We start from the raw sequence: 20,594 nt of genomic DNA, 5'->3' as shown, positions 1-20,594 counted from the left end.
GTCGTAGTGAATAAGGTTGGCATGATAATAATGATGGACGAGAGGTGACCATAGATGAGTATTCTAACCATCTTAACGAGGAAGTAACGAGAGGGAGGGCGATCATAAGAGACAAAATTATTCGAACGAAGGTCACCCCTCAAGGCCTAGCAATATGCTGAACTCGTTGCACAATTCAGCCTCCTACGAACGTATCCTACTCATACTAAAGAGAAAGTTTTAATGCTCTATGGTGTCGAGATTTGATCACCTTGGGATGGCCACGAACATTCCATCGTCGGCATACAAGCCCTTGCATGAGTACCAAATTCTTCGAGTTAGCAATTCCCCTCACCTTTGTGAGCTTTGCATAACTATTTCGGTAATTGAGCAACCTATTCCACCTTACATGGTCTCATCCTTTACCAAGCATCTCGCTTGCCTTGGGCACCATCATATATGGTTATCAATGTCGAGCTATAGCTTCCTTGAGTACCCTTGCATATTCGTCCATAAAGGTCAGCCTCCCTGAAACCTTCCATGATCCCTTAGGACCTACAAAAGAGAAAACAATTTAGAAAAAGTACCTCACTCAAGATCTACAAGCAATCATTTCAGTAAACACTTCATAGCCAATGCAAATTACAAACAGACTTTACAAGTTTTGAACAATTACATAACAAAGAGTCCAAAATGATCCACTACAGATCGAATATCTCTCATAAGTGACTACCTAACATAATTTTTATTTACAAGCCTAAAATAGCCACCAAACCTAACTAAAATGGGACTATGAAGCCTTCGACCGTTCCTCTATATGCTATGCAAAGTATGAACAAACCAAAAGATATGAACATATATGAGCATTACATTAAATACTCTGTTTATAGTTCTGTCCGTGATAGTAAGCTCCTGACCCTCTGAAGGAAGGGAGGCTTCCCCGATGACTTTGAGTTCAATGTCGAGATCGCTGTTGCCATCGCTAATCCCCACTTTCGTTGTGCCTACATTGCTTGAGGGCATGGAAGAAAGCAATGTATTCCGACCCCTATAACTTTATTGGTAACTAGGTTGACCTCAACGTGTGCGGCTAGCATGGTGTCTACTGCACCATGGCTTTTAACGACCCCTTGGTCAACGTCGTCATTAGTGTTGACCTTAATGACATCGATATCATTGGTACCTCCCAATGGAGCTCAACCTCTTGATCGATGCAACCCTCCTCCACATCAACTCTAATCGCTTCTACTAGCAATAGCCACTTCGTCGACCCATTCTCGGACATTGCCTTTCGCTTGTCATCGCATAAGTATCTTAACCTTCGGTTCAATGATTTCGAGGGAGTACTGTCATTAGTACTCTTCGAGAAGGAGCTCAACGTTATATTCTTGAATGTCAACTGTTTTAGCTTTTAGATACCCAATAACCTTTGCGACTCTAAAGCATTTATCATCGTCATTACTAATAACAAGATCCATGGGTGCCTTGCAAGCAGCATCCGCAAAATGACGACCACCCTCAACGAGCTCATTCAACAAGTTTTAGAGATATAATCAAAGGTTTTTTCTCTCAATTAGTCATCTCCGAGAATAGCAAAGCCCGAGAAAGATAATGAAGGTGAGAATAGTGATTATAAAATTATATTTTTATCCCATTTTTAACATTATTTTCTACCTATGACAATACATATAGTATTTTTCGTCTCAATCATAAGGAAAAACTTTTTTAAAGTATAGAATGAAGATCCTAAACATAGTTAACTATAAGAATAATTTTTAATTAACCCTCGACAACAAATTATATTTGCATTTAACCCATTTGCCTACCAATTCAGTATTTACCTCCTTCCAAAACTAGAATTACATACATATCCCTTGAAAAATATTCTAACATTGCGAGTGAGGACAAACTCGTTAGGTTATGATGAGGAAAGAATCTGCTGCTCTCATCATATGTAAACATATGAACACCTCGATTTAGTAAAATTGATTTGGTTAGAATTAATAATCATGATTTGTGTGATTTTGAATTTGGTTTAGGTTTAAAAAAAATATAAATTAAAATATAGAATGTGATTATTTATGGAACAAACTTTTTTGGGAGAGATAGCAAAGCTCTCCAATAAAATCATTTAGTGTCCTCAATTAGAGACGATAATGTGGATAATGAGAAAAGAGAGGATAATATTAAACCATGCCGAAGGCAATCATCCTTATATTTTTGTTTTGATTTTTTTTTATTAATCCAAATATCATGATTTAAAGTATATATATATATATATATATTTTTTTTTTTCTTTCATCTACTAATCTATCTTAAAGGTTCCCTCCAATAGTCAATCTTTACATTGACCTCGCTTTCTTCTTCTTCTCCATCTCGTCTAGGTTTTCGATTTGCTTTCTCTTGGTTCGTGCTCATCTACGTCGTGGTTTTGGATCGAGCCTTTCTTCCTGTTCTTGCAGTTCTTGGCCGGCAATCCCGCCAAATCTAGTCGCCTGGAGTCGTTCCGTCTTTCCCCTGGAGCCAAACCTCTTTTTATTGTCGAGTCCGAGGTATGGGATGCTAATCCCTTCGAAGTTTCTGTTCTTGATCTATAAGATGCTGTTCTTTATTTTGGATCCGACTTTTGAGAACTGTTATTTGTGGTGGACTGTTAAATGGCATCTAGTAACCTGAAATGAAATTGCTGTTGATTCTTGCAGCAGCGGACCGCACAGTCATGGACGGCTTCAAACTCGATGCTCCGCGGCAATACTTTGCCACAAGCAGCCTTGTCGTTGGCTATGCCCTCTGTTCCAGCTTGCTCTCTGTTATCAACAAGTTTGCTATCACAATGTTCGATTACCCTGGCCTCTTGACGGCATTGCAGTACCTGACCTCCGCGGTTGGCGTTTGGGTTCTTGGGAAGCTGGGCTTTCTCTATCATGACCCTTTCGTCTTTGAGACGGCCAAGAAGTTTCTGCCCGCAGCTACCGTCTTTTACCTGGCCATTTTCACAAACACCAATCTCTTACGCCACGCTAACGTTGATACGTTCATAGTGTTTCGCTCCCTGACGCCTCTTCTGGTTGCCATCGCGGATACCATCTTCAGAAATCAGCCATGCCCTTCAAGGCTCACGTTCTTTTCGCTTGTGGTTATTCTCGGGGGCGCAGTTTGCTACGTGCTGACCGACTCAGCGTTCAATCTCACTGCGTACTCATGGGCGATTGCTTATTTGGTGACTATTACTACCGAGATGGTTTACATAAAGCACATGGTGACAAACCTAGGGCTGAACACATGGGGTTTTGTGTTCTACAATAATCTTCTGTCCTTAATGATGGCACCGGTGTTCTGGTTTGTCACTGGGGAGTATGCAGATGTCTTCACGGCTTATGGATCAAGTTCTGGGATTTGGTTCAATATCATGGCTTTTGTCGCAGTAGCTTTGTCTTGTGTTTTCGGATTTCTCATCAGTTTCTTTGGATTTGCGGCAAGGAAAGCAATCTCTGCTACTGCATTTACGGTAACAGGGGTTGCCAACAAGTTTCTCACGGTGGCGATCAATGTATTGATCTGGGATAAGCATGCAAGCAAAATTGGTTTGATTTGCTTGCTTTTAACACTTGTGGGGGGAGTTCTTTATCAGCAGTCAGTCACTAGCAATGGGAACCTCTCACAACAGCATGGCTCTACAATTTCTAAGAAGGCAAATGGTGTGGTACGTAATGTTGATTCTGAAGATGAAAGACATGACAAGCGCCTATCTGGGAGGGATTCAACTGTATGATATCAGTGTAAGAGAATATTCTTCTCATTATAGAGGCAAATTTGTGCTACAGAAAGCTTGGTTATCCTAATATATGTATGTACATGTAAACCTTTTGCTAGGATGTTATATTGAATAGTTATGCTAATCTTAGCTTTCATGGGATAAACCAGCTCGTTATGCTGTATGGGTTAATTGCATAATCATCCGAAACTTCAGCCGAACCTTACTTAACGTGTTTCCTTTCTGGAACATATTCTGAAGTTTTATAGAACAGCCCTTATGCAATAAGTATTAAGCAGTTTGATATCAACTACAGGTTTTCTCTTTGTTTAAGATGCTTTGGTATGTAAACCATATTTTAGATTCTTGAAGACCATATGATCCGAGGTATCAGGAATTTGCACTACCAGGACGAAATCCATACTTCTGCTTCATGTAAGTGGTAAATCAATATTTAGTAGTTTTTAAAATTTGTCATGTCTAAGCTAACAAACTGCTGGATTAGTTCTGAAAATATATCTGTTCTCCAATGCACAAAACAACCCAGATCTAACAGAAGTCCATATTATCTCTAGTTTTCTATCTGTGGCGGTGCAAAGTGGTAAAAAGAAGCAAATAGAAATCCAAGGTGCTTACATGTTTAGATGTTTTTATGTCAAACCATAAACAATCTTATTTCTTTAAGAATCATGTTTCATCTCCTTTGTAATTCATATAGTTTAATGTCAGGTATCTTTTCTGAAATCTACATATCCTAAAACCAGGATGGATTTCCGAGTTCAATGCCACGCAGCATTTCTTAGTATTTAACTCTTGTGATGTACAACAGCTAGCTTTTGTTCACTGGAAAAAAGGGGCCAGAAATGAGTTCTAACTTCTAATCTGAACACTATTCTTCCTTTAATGGGCCAACCTCATCAGTGACCTTGCAAGGTGAACATGAAACTATGGTGGAGGCATGCTTGGTAAGGTACTACTTGGAAATATACGAATAAATATGTTAATATTAGCAGGAATTATTATTTTCAGATTGTAATTAGAAAACACATAAGGATGACAATGTTCTTGAATTAAGAGAGTGGTCTATGAATATAGATATATGATGACTTAAGATAGACCCCCAAAAAGTAGTACTTATTGTTTGGGGTAGGTGGTCCATCGCATTTCATGTATCATGATCCAAGCAAGATTAGTTAGACATTACATGATGGAAGAATCATTTACAAAAATCATATTAAAGTGGTTTAACTAGGTCTGGCTAATGTATGAACTTTTGAACGAGTACCAAGTGCATGAAATTATTTTTTAAGCATTTGACAGTATTTTAGTTTTGTTTTGCCTCTTGGCCAACAATATGAACATCATTCTTAAATGAAGACTGGTTTGGAGAAATATATTCTGATACATCTGTGATGAGAACCTTTTATGTGGTAGTTTTTTCAAAGTAAACAAAAGCTTGTGTTTTGTTGCTGCGTTTTAGTTGATGTCTACGATACTACGATACTACATTTTTTTCGTGGTACGAGGAAATAACGCAGGGCATTTTCATTAGATTTCTTTATGAGATTGATCTAATACCAACAACTTGTGGATCCATATTCAGTGGAGGTCTCATGCTTTGGTAATACAATTTAAATATCTGTTTCTGTGTTGCAACTTGTAAGTTTTCTCCTGTCATGAAGACGAAAAACAAGAATTTCAAAGATAGTAGTCCAACTGCCTAAAATTTTATTTTCTTTTTCTTGAAGTATTCGTCCAAGCAGTACCAGTTATCACTCTAATGTGGTGGAAGTGCTCCAAGTTAAACACTGAAGGAGCATTCGAGTTTATAACACAGAAGCTTCTTTTAGAGAGGATGGATTATCAACTGCTAGACATTGGCCTATGATTGAATTCTGACCTGTAGGGCTGCATGTTCATGTATGTGACTGGTGCAAAATTATTTTTGTTGGAATTCAAGTAGCGACTACTATCTGATTTGGAATCTAAAATACCCAATTATGATGATTAAGAGTTTGGTGACGTCCTACAGCTTGTTGGACATAAGAATTGAGATTACTAAGGAAGTGGAGATAGCTAATGCCTTATTTTCTACAAGCGTTCATAAGTCTTACAGCTGAGGAAATATCAGATTAAACTGCTGACGCAAGTAGCTGTAAAGGATAAGAAACCCAGGTGAGAATTCAGATCCTTTTCTGTATCTGTTTCTCTTTAATGTTTTCTTGGACTTAAATCTTCCCCGTGTAGTAAATTTTCTTAGATACATGTACCACCGAAAAGTCTATGGAACAATGAAAACAACATTAGCACTAATAATTTTGATCTCTGTTCATCGTACACACTTCATTTACATGCTACTTAGACAAACTAAAATAAACTTATATCTTGGTTTATCATGCAATCATTCTGTATAGGTTGGTCTCAAAATGTACTGCTACTTGTTTATTGTATTTGTGGATGAATTATGCCAGAGATTGCAGTTGATTCCACTCAAATCTGCTACCTCAACAATACCACCATTGTGTACCAAATGCACCACAACAAATGTACTCTCTCTTTCTCCCTTCCAGACGCGTGTGGCATCAACCTACTGCAATCCCACTCTCCTCACAAGTAGCACAAGAATACATGTCCTGCACTCCACAATTTGCAATGTCATCAACACAAGGAACATCAACATCATTCCCTGGAGTCTCACCATACTTCCAGTTCCGATGGCTTCTTGGTAGAGTAGGAACCTCCCAAAAGATGTGTCGTCTCCGCCATCATTTCCCTGTACAAGCATCCACTTCGTCTTCTCCCATCTTTCCCTTCGATAGAACCTTCACAATCTCTCGTTGTCTCTTCGCTTCTCTTTGTTTAGATTGGAGCTCCTCCCTCTCACGCAAATATGGAGAGGGTTATCGTCACAGAGGGCCTTCGTCCACTCCTTTCTAATCCCCAAGCCCGGCTCTTCCACCCCGTCCACGCTATCAGAAGCCGCCTATCCGCCGCCGTCTGTCTCCCTTCCCTTGGCCTCGGAGCTCGACCCCCGACCTCCTCCTTCTACGGCTTCAGCTCCGAGAATAAGAAGCCATCGTTTCCGGGTTGGGGGACTGCCGATGAGCACGAAAGGCGGCTCCTTCACCCACGGCTCTGCAGAAAACAGAGGAAAGCTCCGTTTTTTAGAGCTGGCGCGGCGATCTCGGCTGGCGGAGACGGCGTTATCGACGATAAAGAGAACCCCAAGTTCTTAGGCGTCGAGTTAGTGACGCTTAAGAAGATAATTCCCCTCGGGATGATGTTCTTCTACATTATCTTCAACTACACGTTCCTGCGCGACACCAAGGACGTCCTGGTGGTGACGGCCAACGGGAGCGGCGCGGAGATCATACCCTTCCTGAAGACGTGGGTGAACCTGCCCAGGGCGGTGGGCTTCATGCTGCTGTACACCAAGCTCGCCAACGTGCTGTCAAAGGAGGCTCTTTTCTACACGGTTATCGTCCCTTTCATTGCCTTCAGGTTCGTCTTGTATCCCCTCATCAGCGTCATCCACCCCACAGCGCTCGCGGATAAGCTTCCGGCGGCGCTCGGCCCGAGCTTCCTCGGCCCCGTTGCTATCTTGAGGAGTTGGAGCTTCTGCCTTTTCTATGCGATGGCAGAGCTCTGGGGTAGAGTTGTCAATTGGGTTCTCTTCTGGGAGTTTGCCAATCAGGTATGGATTTGTCATCGTCAGCAACAGCAATAATAATTGCCGGCGTTCTTCATTAGCCTTTCATGAATTTTAGTTCTTTTATACTCTGTTCTGTGTATATGTTGCTTGCTTCGCTTGATTCTAGAAAGGCATCAGTATCAATTGGATATTTGTGCTCTCTTGACCTTTTTGTTGCTCAGTTTTACCCTTCCATCTTTTGAGCGTGGGTACTTCAACAGGATGGCATCTGCTTGATGTGTTTGTCTTCTTGCACTAAACCATCTCAAGTGATGTGATTCCTCATAGTTGTCTGCGAATTGCGCCAACCCAGAATGGAGTAAGAAGGGTAGCATGAGATGAAACAGATGGGTAGAATTGAAATATGCAGTGCAGTACAGTAAATTAGCTTTCTGTTCCTTAAGATAAAATGGGGCATTTGGGTAAAAGTGTTAGTAGAAATCGAGAGGAAAGAGATTAGAATATTACTTGTACGAGTGGGTGTTCTTATTTAATCTTTTGGTTATGGACAGAATCGTATATTTTTACTTAATCTTTGGGTGTTCCATTTTCTTTGATTCACTAAAAAAAGCAATAATTGTACCCACAGATAAAAAATAGTATATGGGCTAACTCAATAGGCATGTGATTGACTGCAAATATATAGGAAATGAGGGCAAATTATAATTTCTTTTTTTTTTTTTGGTGAAAAATAAGATTTTAAGGTTTATTATGATTGATTGGGCACAATTTGGTAACATGCCCTCTAACAACTGTCCATAGTCATTTCAGTGCCAACCAGGTCAACATCATTGATTGGACAGTGTCGACCAAGTACGGTGTCATCCTGTAAAGATCGGGATGATGTCGATCGAGTACAACATCGCCTCACAAAGATCGAGATGGTGCCAACCAAGTACAATGCAATCTCGCAAAGATCGGGATGACGCTGATCGAGTGCGGCACCGTTGTTTGGCGCTGTGGCACAAAGGACGCCCGATGTCTACACGAGAAGTGAGCTCGCCGCTTAATGGGTCGATGACCATAAATATGTCAGGTACGGTTGGTCCTCAGCGTAGGGTATAAAAACCCTTCATCGGGCTGACATAGAGGGAGTTCTTTTGGCTCGTTTCCACTCAGTTTTAATAAAATCTTCGGAGGGATCGAGTTAGGAAATCCCCCTCCCGACCTCGACCTGTGTGCAAGAGCAAGCAACGAAGAAGGAGGCGACCGATAAAAGGGGCACCCCCGTATTCTGAAAGCAAAGTTCGAGCAAGATCCAATCGGACGATGACTTTCACTACCCGAGCTTCTGTGCGGGTAATCTTGCACATCCGGGGTAGGATCGAACCGTGCTGATGCCTCAGCTATAATGTAAAGGTTCACCAACAATGACCTTACAATGTAAATATATACGAGAAAAACTAGTGGATACTCGATGAACAAGTCAAGAAAAGAAATGGATAATATGTTTAAAAAAATCAATGTTTATCCTAACATTGATAAACAAAGATTACTAATATCATTAATTTTAATTATCCATGATTACATTGATAAACAAAGATTACTAATATCATTAATTTTAATTATCCATGATTAAACTGAATAATTACCGCAAGACGATTAAAAATAATCGGATCCTAAATCTAATCGCCGTTGCCGGGGATCGAACCCGGGTCACCCGCGTGACAGGCGGGAATACTCACCACTATACTACAACGACTTAGTGATTGTTCTCGAAGAAGAAATTATGGTATGTCCAACTTTGGGGGAGTAGAGGATACAATCTCAAGGGTCGTTGTGGTGAAACGATGGAAGAGGTTGCTGAGGCAGCAATGCTATAGAGGAGTCTAATACAGCAACAATGGTGGTACAATTGAGGACCTTAGAGGCCTTCACGAGAACATGACAAAGAAAGGGGGGTGGTCATAGGAGGCGGAGGTAAAGGTAGTTATAGTGGGGCAAAAGGATGATCATAAGAGGCGAAGGTGAAGGTAGTCATAACGGGATAAAAGATGACTAATGATAAATGAGAACTTAAAACTGTATATATATATATGTATGTATATATATATATATATATATATATATATATATATATATATATATATATATATATATATATATATATATATATATGTACGTATGACTACAGCTCTGTTTCAGCTTGAGAGATTTGACAGTTAGGCTTATAGTCACAATGTGATCTGATTTTTCACTCATCTACACTGAGGATGGCTTCCATGTCTTTCTAATGTGTTGTTTCATGCATTGTTATGCAGTCCAAACCCTCTTCACAACAGATATATAAGCTATTTGCCGTAAATCCATTTTTTGATAGTGGCATTTCTCATATATTCTCAGGCAACACAAAGGGTTGTACACTTGAGCAGTTTCAGCATGTAAGTACCATCAAAACATGTCTAAAATGATCACTGGTGTTCATCAATTTTCATTGTTGAAATGAGAAAAAAAAAAGATATAACAAGGCGGTGGCCAACTGTTGTGGCAAAGTCTTGCTATTTGTCAAAGTTCAACAAGGCAAATGGAACATGATCACTGTCATTTTGAAATCTGAGCAGTTGAAGCTGTCTGCATGGTTTTCGCCAATATGTGCCATCGCTTTCTGCTTGAAGGTGATCGATATCTTGGCGCTTATTGTAGAAAAATCTAATACACAATTGCAGCAGGCCCATTGTGTTCTTGAACCATGCCATCCCTCACCAGCTCTTCCAAACCCTTCCTCAATCGACTGGCAGCAGCCTCACAGTCAGCCTCTTGCAGGCCTCCAAATGATATACGTACGTAGCCTGGACTGCCGCTGGCACTCCCAGGAATGACGATCACGCGGTGCTTCCTCACTAGCCATTTGACGACCTCATAATCATCAGGGAACTTGTCAGGAAGCTTTGCCCAGAGATAGATGGCCGCTTCTCCACCCTTGACGGCATCTTCCCCAAGCGGAGCCAAAGCCTTCACGAGCAACTCCCTGTTCTTCACAAGGGTCTGTACCCTTTCTCTAATCCATTCAGGCCCGACCTCTAAGGAGTAGAGAGCCAGACGCTGCCCAATAATAGAAGCACAGATGGGTATGTTGTCCTGGACTTTGAGAAGCTGAGCTCCAAAACCATCGACTGCTTCTGGGTATGCTATCTGTGAGATCATATGCAAGGTTTAGCCACAATGTTCTGCAGAATAGACAACCATGCTAAACTTGAGATGCACATGAAGCATCTAGAATAAATTTGTCACTAATAAATTATGAAACAACTCATCAAAAGTAAATAGAACAAGATTATATCATCGTCATCATCATCATCATCATCATCATCAACTTAGTATAGGAAGTATATACACAGATTTAACTCTGTTTCTTTAAATCCACAACTTCAGAAACACGAGATAAAAATCCAACAGTGTTGCAAGTTATGCAAACTACATATAATATTCGAGTCCAAAAGACAGCATACATCAAACACAGAAATTTCTTTTGCTGGATGCAGCAAAGCAGCTCCAATTACAACTAGTAAGCAGTGCTGCTCAGAGTATATGGTGTTGAAAGGGAAAAAAATTTATCTGTTTTCTTTGCAGCAGGATCAGACAGAGCATATGCCTGCTAAGAGACACTTGATCAGATCAATGGCTTCATTGCAGGACATGTGTTGTTCTATACCTTTATGGGTCCTTAGAAACAGTGGTAACTTGGAACTTGACGGACATTATCTCAAGGCTTTCTCAGCCAATTGCAGAACAAGCTTATACATATGGCTCCATAGTTTTTGAGCATAACAAGATTTACAGTGAAATAAGATAAACAAACTCGAGATATGATAAGCATATTAATGGTTATGGTTGAAGGGTGATGCTAAGGGATGAACATGGCCAATGAATAGACCCTGCAAATTTGGTGGCAATATCTCACTACTGAGCTAATTGTTGATAAACTACCAAGAGCTGCATATTTAGTTCAAAGCAACTGAATGACCCAATATTCAAATGGTCCTCGGATGTTCAATATTTGGTTGACACATATATGCAGTCTCAAGGAAACAAAATTTGACTTCAAGTTGGAGATTTGACAATATGACAGGATGGAGATGCTTAACAAGAAATACTGCAACAAAAGTCAAGTAACAAAAATTAAGGGCAACAAAAGGTGTCAACTTACGTATCCAACACGCCATCCCATCATTCCATAGACTTTGGAGAAGGAGAACAAATTGACGATGTGACTATCCTCAATACAAAAATGCTTCAGTCCATCATACATAAAGTACCTGCAGTTGAAAATTCTTTAAAATACTAAAAGAAGTTATTAGCTGAAAAAAAGTTATGAATCTTAGACATGAATCTCATGATTCAGTTATTTGAGCAACTAATTAGCCATTTGGTTTATGTTATCTGCATGCTTACTTATAATTACGAATGTAATTATGACATTTGTTAATTATTCAATATACAACAGAGTAGCCATCACTGAAAAATGATATTTTGCCAAAAGAAAAGTGACCACTATGATTGCACTGGATTATGGCAAAATGATATTTTTATGTGACAACACATTTCTGTGGAGAATATAAACATAACTAAAGCAAAGTATGAAGCTCATTCTTATGATTCCTCCATATCTTTTGAGCATAAATGGTTAATCCTCTCCTTTTTCTATTTTGTTTTATTTTTATATATTGGTGAATTACACAGTGTGCAAAGTTATCTTGTAAAAGGAGTTACACACGTTTGCTGCATGTTCGACAGTCCAACTGTCTAGAACTCTAAACAAGAAGATTGCTTCAGTCATGAGTAGGTTCTGTTGCAATCACATGGAAAAACGTTTCACATTCGCAATTGCACCCTAAACTAAAAAGAAAAAAACAAAAAAAATGCAACAAACATTCATTTTTATACATAAACTTTTTTGCTTCATGTTAGCTACAACTTCTGAGATTACCCTAATGCACTTTTGTGAAATCATCTGCTTGTTCAATAAAAGCATATTTGGGTGCTAATTCATATGTATCCTAGAAGACATGATTTCCTAGCGATATTTCCCCTTATATGGATATAAATCTTCTTCCATATGGAACACATGGGAATTAGTGAAATGGATCTCAGATGTTAACAAAAAAGAAAAAGAAAAAAGAAAAGCATTATTATCAAATAACATATAGGCTTGCACACAGCTCCAAACCAATTTGCCATGAAACAATTTTGTTGTGCGGCTTGTGCCAATTTGCTGTGTAACTGTTATGGGATTCACTGGTATATAGGCTGCATTTTGCATCTCTATACAAGTACAATGAACAGTACCAAAATCTTGTGAAGTATTCCTTAACATTCCTTTGCCACTGAACAATCTGGACTATATATATATATATATATATATCCCAATGAATAAGATTCAAGTCTCAAAGTGATAGGAAAACACAAAACCTTGGTACTTACTCATATGTATTGTCTACAACAAGCCATGCACCAGCTCTTTTACAGAGATCCGATATTTTCTGGATAAAACAAACTAAAACGAATTATCTTCAAAAACAAATTGGCAGCAATCTTGCAGAAAATATACAGAAAATACATATTCAGCTACATATGCATGTCGTACCTGCAGAACAAGCTCCGGGATGAAGGCCCCTGATGGGTTTCCCGGATTTACAACTGTAACCAGCTTGGGAACTGGATTTTGTGATAGAGTCTCTTCTAACCAAACTGCATTGATGAAATATTTTTTTTTTTTTAAAAAGTTGGACATTTTTAAAGTAAATGATAGGCACCTCTACCATCATTTGACTGAATACATTTGTATGAATGAAGGAAATTACTTTTTCTTAGATAATGAAATCCCTCTATATAGTTCATTCTTGGTAAAATATTAGAATTTCTAAGGTATATTTAAAGAAAATAAATCAAACAAGAAAGAGTATAACTGACAGAAGAATCTGACAAGAACTTGAGAAATTGTGATCTAGAAACACAGAAATTACTTTCAAGTTTTAAAAAAAATCACTAGCCAAATATATACATCAGATAGGACACTCAATGAGAGAAACAGTAGTGACTAGATTTAGCACCAAAATGTTGGAAGGTAATGCATGACATAAATATCCTGTGCAATATTCTAAAAAATAGTGAAAACAGTACAATTTTGATTAGATTAAATTTAGCAACAAATGTTCAGTCATAGTTGCATCTATCAAGGGAGAAGTTACCTCAATTAAATATGTAAAAATTACAGATAAAAATTACTTTAGTAATGCTTGTTGACAAGATCTTGAATAGAGAAAGAGGATACTAAGATGGTCTCTAGCATATTAGTTAATTTTGGGGAGGGAAAAAATAGGAAGTTCTTAGGAACATAATAAGTTAATAACCAGATTTAGATCTTACATTTAAATACAAAAGCATTTTAAATATAAAAAAAAGAAAAGCCATCACTAGTACCTAATAATTCACCATGATATATAAGAGAAATGACGGAAGAAGGTTATCATCATCAAAACATGCAAAACCCACAAGCCATTGGTAACCAAAAGATCAGCAAGAAGCTTACCTACATCCGGGTGAAGAGTTTTCGGATCACTTGGTCCGACTAATATGTTGGTAACACCGGTCATCTGAAATGACATGTATGCATTGAAGTAATATGGTGCAAACATCACAACAGAATCCCCAGGATCACACAAAGTAAGGACGATGTTTACAAAAGCCTGTGAAGCGCATATATGGTAGTTAGTATTTAACATACAATTTAATGTAACTTATGAAACTAAATAAAATGCAACTGCAATTTCAAATATAATTTACACCCTTCAGCATGTTGAAGAAAAGGTCCAATATCAGAAATCAGATCAACTTTAATCTCCAAACAATATAAGCTAGTTGACTACACAACAGATAAGATATCATTTCAGTTGCAGAAATTATAAAGAAGACAAACTGAACACATGTTACAAAACAATGATGCATGGACACTTCAATATACGTTACTTGTCTTTGTCAACCAGTGACAATTGTTGGATACTTTTTGACACATATTAGTATGTAGTGTATAAACTGTATATGTAGGACATTATATATTTGGTGAAGGTTTGTTGTTGGCATGAATGATTGTTATGCTTACAAGCTACTTATATAACTACCAACCTGTATACACCAAATGGTATGAGCAGTATTTTAATACATGGTTTATGTTTGCTTTTCTTTAACAAATTCCATTATATATGAATAAAGTATTACAAGATACTGACCTGTTCAAATTTTAAAAGATAATACTGCAATTCACACAATGAATGACAGCTATCATATGACACATGATGGTAAAAGGGCCACTTAATAGGTATATCATGTGAAATGAGAGAGTGACCATTGCATTATACTCCAGAATTTAGACATCCCAACTTGGCAATATTTTAAGGAAGCTTGTCTGTATATATAATGATTTGTGGACCAAGTTGCATTGATACATGTTACCACAAAAATGGATCTTGTAGTTTAAGAGTATGAAGATGATATAATAATATAGCAAATGGAGAAACCCTGTTGTAATTAGCAAGAGAATGAGCTATTTAGTTGATAGTATTTACAAAAACCCATTATCTAAAACAATAACAATTCCAAATGATCACTTGGATGCTGTTTTACAAGCGTGCTCTAGACACAGCAATGCAGGTAATTGAGAATCAAGATGAGCTCTGAATTACTTTTCAGTTAGTCCCCATTTATGCATGTTGTGTAATTCTATGGCTGCACAAGCCCTCTACAATGTGGAGCAAGGTATACAGTTTCAAATGATCGGGCGGTACATATTGGTCCGACAATAAACTGGTACGCGGACCGCTCTCTACCGACAATATTTTTTTATTTATAAATAAATAAATAAATATATGTATATATATAAAGGTGACGTCACCCTGCTTGGGGAGAAGAGAGGCAGCGACGTCGCACATTTTTTTTAAACTTTTATATATAAATAAAATATTATATATATATATATATATATATATATATATAGAGGCGACGTCACATATGTTTTTTAAACTTTTATATATAAATAAATAGATATATAAATAAAATATTATATATATATAGGCGACGTCACCATCGCCTCATTTTTCTATGACATCACCCCGCTTGGGGAGAAGAGAGGCGACATCGCCGGAAAAAAAAAAAAAAAAAAAAAAAAAAAAAAATATATATATATATATATATATATATATATATATATATATATATATATATATATACATACATACATACATATATATATACATACATACATACATACATATATATATACATACATACATACATACATATATATATATACATACATACATACATATATATATATATACATACATACATACATATATATATATACATACATATATATATACTGACCGGTATACCGTTCGGTATATAGTACTGTAACATACCGAGAGAATATCGAAACTTTGGTACGGTATGGTATTTCAATCCCTGATGTGGAGGTTGCACAAGATTGGGACAAAGCCAATGTGGGCTTATATACATATTTCAAGACATTCCTCGCACAAGTCCATGCCACAAAAAATTTAAAATATTTTAAAAATCTTCCCTTATTCCGAAAAACTCCTCTATAGTAAAAACTGGACTTAAGTAATAGTTGATAGAATCACAAGTACATAGAAGGCTCAAAGACACATTTGCATGTAGAACAAAAACCTTATTACTAGAAACTCCTGAAGCTTACCCATTGACAAGAAAACCTTTTATAATTGCATCAGAAAAGTGAATAATCCTCATTACATAAAGTCCTCTTTATTGTCATACAAATGTTTCCCCTTCCTTTTATAGACATTGAGGATGAGTTATATTGTCTGACAGAACATCTGTCCCCCTTGTCTAGTATCATTTTATTAGGACATGATATCTTATAATCATCGACATATACTCTCAGCAAGCACAAGCTAACCAGCCACTTCGCTGTCCTAACGTAAGAGAAAAAGAAGACTGACTAAACCAAATGTTAGAGTCTGGTTATAAACATACTGATTTTCCAAGTACGAAGAGTCACTATCAGATCCTTCAGCTCACATATATCACTAGTAATCTAATACAAAGAGTAAACTAATACTAGCTTTTATAAACTAAGGTGTGACTTTTTTCAACAATGAGCCCTGTTATCAGAAAAGGGGATGATCAGATGAGCTTTGAGCTTGAACTTCAAATGTTACAGAGAAATTTTCATTAATATCATAAAGGAAACTATGATTAAGCCGCAGAGTGAAATAGTTTCTTTCTAGTACAAACAAACAACATAAGTCAATTAAAGGAACTTTTTAAAAAAGAACTTATAATGAAAAGCTAATCACCTGATTTGCTCCAGCTGTGACCATAACCGAAGACTTATTCAGATTATTCTCCCTTCGTAACTGCAAATAAATTTGTGTAAGCAAAAAAAATATTGAAATACCAGAGATGATAAGGTCTACATTTCAAATTGCCATGTCAGGGCTTAATACTTGGCAAATCTGTGCTTTCTATAAAGAAAAGTAGAAGTAATGACAAAAATGGTAATTATGTAATCAATAACAGGTGTGCCACATTAAAAGATTGCAGCATTGGTTTTAAAAAGAGTCATTCACACACAGTGCACAAGGCTCCTGCAAAAGCAGGGTCTGGGTGAATTGGTTTATCTAGTGAAAATTGAGTATATAGGCTTTTTTTTTTTTCTTGATTCCACATCATAGGACCTTAAGAATTTGAAGGTGATAACAGAAATTTCTGTTATCAATCTAATTGTAAAACTAATTGATAATAATTGTAATATGTCCATAATACATTTTTTTTTTCTATAATAGCCTCTCTGGTTTCCCATTTAGTGGAAGGTCACTGTTCAAAAAACTCTTTATTCCACCTCATATTTGTGTATTCTATTATGAATTATTACTCTACTCTTCAACCCAATGAACCAAGGACGAAACCATAGTTACAGGAAAAGTAGATGACTATTCAAATGAATTAGAAAGGGCAACATAAGCAACAACAGCTATATCTACCAAATTATAACATGTCTCAACAGTTGGACTTTTAAACATCAACTATAAGAAACTCGTCCTGACTGATGTGTGATGCCCAGAATCACAAATGTTACCAAGTCTCACCCAGAAAGCTTCAGATTTAGATGGAGAAGATGAAACTGTGAAAGTATAGTTGCAGAACAAGCAGATTGGTCGGAGAAGTAGAAAATTGAAATGACTTGATATCCTTACCACCAAAAGAGAAAGATGGTCATTTCACCATAAGACAATAGGTTCCTCGGTTTTCTGTATTTCTGAGGAACCTATTTTACACTTCGCTTCAATTGTTTCTGAGGAAATAGTGCGTGCAAGTCTGTCACAGCACTTCTCTAGAATGTAGAGTTGTATTTTCCCTCAGAATAGATGCATCTCACCATCTCTCCCTTGGCTCAAAATTAACTTAAACAATGGAGCCTTCAAAAGAATTTTCCACATTTCATATGTACTCTTCATAGATTTTAATCACAAAGTGCCCACTAGAAATTACCTAAACTGCCATTTGTAAGTTTAATTGGCCTTTTCTACCTTATCATATATATACTGATGGTTGACTTAATGTTCATAAAGATTCTTCGAACATACAATGTTCATATATATACTGATGGTTGACTTAATGCTCATAAAGTTACTGCCATCTGTAAGTTTAATTGTGCAATCATTAATGATTACACATCTTTATCTGAGAAAAAACAATTAGGTTGCAGTTGTCAAGATTCTTCAAACACACAAGATATATAATTCTCTAAATTGTTAAAGGCCTTTTCCATTCCAATGTCAAAATTACCAGAAGCAGATGAAGTTTCTATTAGTAGTATTGGTCCGTAGCAAAAGTCCCATATGACTCATGACAATGTTCTCATCATCATTCAGAAGTTGTGGCAATCATAAAATCCTCAGGCTACAATACTGATAAAACCTGATATTGTCAGCTACAAGGAAATACCTTCTCAACCAAAGCCTGCCGTAATTCTGGCAAACCCTCATCAGCACCATAACGACTAGTTGAAGGGTCCCACACAAGTTCTTTGATCTTCTCTAAAGCTTGTTCTGGTGGCTGCCAATAAACAACCCCCTGCATAAGAACGAGATGAAGAGTAGCTGCAGTCAAAATATTAAAGAGAGCTGATATACATATATATACATAGATATGTGTGTGTGTGTGTGTGCATGTGCTCTTTGCTATAGCTTTATTTATTCATCTAACATGCCATTATTTTCAAATTCCTGATGATTTCTTTTATCCTATGTGAAAAGATAAGGGAATCAATCAACATATTCAAATAATGGCAGATCACTGGATGAACAAATTATAATTGTTAACAGAAAGAAGCATTATTATAGTCAGTGAAAAACCACTCTAATCAAATACCAAGGGTCTTAAGCTTTTATCAAGCTTGATATGCCAGAACCTCAATAATTGACCCAAACATGAAATGCCATTGCAGTAAGCTTGTTGTTACCATTTAAAAGTCAAATTATCTACTTGTTCGATCATGATGTTAGCTAAGAATTCAGAATTGAGATTCAACAGAATTGTCAGGAATCTGTATAAGCTGCGTTAGGATTACGATAAGCAGGAAAAAAGTAGCTGTAAGATTTTGATCTCTAATGGTTAACTGACAAGATCACACAAGGCTCAAGGCCATGGTACAGATACTTTAACAGCTGTAGCGTCAACTGTGCAGTCCAGGAAATTTCTTTTATAAATTAGTTCTCTAATCATCAGAATCTATTACAGAAAATAAACATCAGATGTAAAGACAGGAAAAGGCAGGTCTACATTTATTCATTTGCATAACAGCATATACGCCAAAGGGAATTCAAGTAAACAGTCAGCTATGTGTCGAGTGGCGATGGGGATTCAAATAATCAGACCTGAGCTAGTGAAACCGCATCCTTGGCTCCACGCATCAATTCTTGAATCTGAAGGAACAAAAGAATCCATATAAGAAACTCACGGAAATCAACTGGCCCCAACAAGAACTACAACCTTGGAAGCATGTATATGATATATGAAAATATTCAAACGATTCTCACTTTGCGACTAAAAAATGAAAAGCATCATGACGATTCCATTCTTTTCCATTCTAAAAGTCGGAAAAAAAAATGAAGGCCAAACTGCGTACATCCCAGAATTGCGCTACAGACAGATCTCTCTTGTCTCGTTACATGAGAACCCTTTTCCAACGAGGAACACTAATCGGACGGAAAGGCAAGCGAATTTACCTGGATCATGACGGGCGTCTCCGTCTCAAGTGCTCTCTTTGAGAGCTTGGGATAAGTCCCCATTCCGCCTCTCCTCCAACAATAGCGCCTACCACACACCTACGAGACGGGCACAGGCGAGACTCAAGAAAGCCCTAAATCCCAGGACAGCAAGATCGGCTCACCTAATAAGGGAGATGAAGACGGAAGATTTCGCCACCTCCCTCCCTCCCACCAAACGCAACACAGAGCAGCCGCCTCAACAACTGGATCGAAATATAAAAATCCGAACTTTTACGCGTTTTTTATTTCTTGATGATATCACCGACTTTGGAGCCCAAGAAAAGCGGGGCCGTGGAATTTTGACCTCTTCCGGTCTTCTCCCTTCCACCACCAACCCAGCACCAAAAAGATAACAAATGAAATTTCAACTACTCTCTTCCTGTACCAAGAAAAAGAAAACAAATAATCGAATCTCCTTAGAAGGTTTATGGGATTCCACGTCTGAATCGACAAAGAAGGGATCTTTTTCTTGCAAGGATCCTGCAGTGACGAACAAATTCAGGAGCTCAATTCGAGCGGAAGGCAAGCGAGAGAGAGACCGGGAGAAGAGAACAGGGTGGGTATCCTTCTCGGGTGGCTCAGAAAGCGACGCGAGGGAGCGTCTGCGGTCAAAGAGGTGGCACCTTCCCGTCGGCTTGTGTTAATATTTCGCCACCGTCGTCCACGTTCCGTTTCCACCTTCTCCATTCCTTTTATACCACAACGGACAAGATAGGACAGAAGCCGGCGAGAGACAGGTGGGATTCTAGATTCGCGTTGCACGAATCACGAGACCCGTTTCAGCTACCAGACAAGAAAAGAGGTAGATCTTTTCTATTTACTTCAAATCAAATCTATCTTTCGTACAATAATAGATCATGAA

The 20,594-nt window shown here is 37.8% G+C and overlaps 3 protein-coding genes and 1 non-coding gene across 7 annotated transcripts; 2 read left to right on the top strand and 2 right to left on the bottom strand.

Moving 5' to 3' along the window:
- The first annotated feature begins 2,313 nt into the window (after positions 1–2,313).
- LOC103991284 (GDP-fucose transporter 1) lies at positions 2,314–7,575 on the top strand. Of its 2 annotated transcripts, none has more exons than XM_018828875.2 (2): positions 2,314–2,531; positions 2,685–7,575. In XM_018828875.2, the coding sequence occupies exon 2, from the start codon at positions 2,699–2,701 to the stop codon at positions 3,749–3,751; it is 1,053 nt and encodes a 350-aa protein (XP_018684420.2). In that variant the 5' UTR covers positions 2,314–2,531; positions 2,685–2,698; the 3' UTR covers positions 3,752–7,575. The 2 variants fall into 2 exon arrangements, with proteins under 2 accessions (XP_018684420.2, XP_009408960.2); XM_009410685.3 differs by having other exon boundaries at positions 2,682–7,575.
- On the top strand, positions 6,460–8,649 carry LOC135587036 (plastidic ATP/ADP-transporter-like). Of its 2 annotated transcripts, none has more exons than XM_065116722.1 (2): positions 6,460–7,427; positions 7,646–7,956. In XM_065116722.1, the coding sequence occupies exons 1-2, from the start codon at positions 6,624–6,626 to the stop codon at positions 7,700–7,702; spliced, it is 861 nt and encodes a 286-aa protein (XP_064972794.1). In that variant the 5' UTR covers positions 6,460–6,623; the 3' UTR covers positions 7,703–7,956. The 2 variants fall into 2 exon arrangements, with proteins under 2 accessions (XP_064972794.1, XP_064972795.1); XM_065116723.1 differs by lacking the exon at positions 7,646–7,956 and adding an exon at positions 8,196–8,649 and having other exon boundaries at positions 6,461–7,427.
- A 405-nt stretch (positions 8,650–9,054) lies between these two features.
- On the bottom strand, positions 9,055–9,126 carry TRNAD-GUC (transfer RNA aspartic acid (anticodon GUC)). Its single transcript has one exon. It is a non-coding gene; the product is annotated as a tRNA-Asp (tRNA).
- A 697-nt stretch (positions 9,127–9,823) lies between these two features.
- LOC103991283 (aromatic aminotransferase ISS1) lies at positions 9,824–20,391 on the bottom strand. 2 transcript variants are annotated; one of them, XM_009410683.3, is made up of 10 exons: positions 20,272–20,391; positions 19,691–20,111; positions 19,340–19,387; positions 18,408–18,536; positions 16,757–16,816; positions 13,954–14,110; positions 13,009–13,112; positions 12,846–12,904; positions 11,572–11,680; positions 9,824–10,556 (listed from the first exon to the last, which is right to left on the bottom strand). In XM_009410683.3, the coding sequence occupies exons 2-10, from the start codon at positions 19,751–19,753 to the stop codon at positions 10,074–10,076; spliced, it is 1,212 nt and encodes a 403-aa protein (XP_009408958.2). In that variant the 5' UTR covers positions 19,754–20,111; positions 20,272–20,391; the 3' UTR covers positions 9,824–10,073. The 2 variants fall into 2 exon arrangements, with proteins under 2 accessions (XP_009408958.2, XP_009408959.2); XM_009410684.3 differs by having other exon boundaries at positions 19,691–19,789; positions 19,855–20,380.
- Positions 20,392–20,594: the final 203 nt, after the last annotated feature.

Source organism: Musa acuminata, chromosome BXJ2-7 (assembly GCF_036884655.1).
Source record: "Musa acuminata AAA Group cultivar baxijiao chromosome BXJ2-7, Cavendish_Baxijiao_AAA, whole genome shotgun sequence".
Classification (NCBI taxonomy): domain Eukaryota; kingdom Viridiplantae; phylum Streptophyta; class Magnoliopsida; order Zingiberales; family Musaceae; genus Musa; species Musa acuminata.
This window is presented reverse-complemented; position numbering and strand designations above follow the sequence as displayed.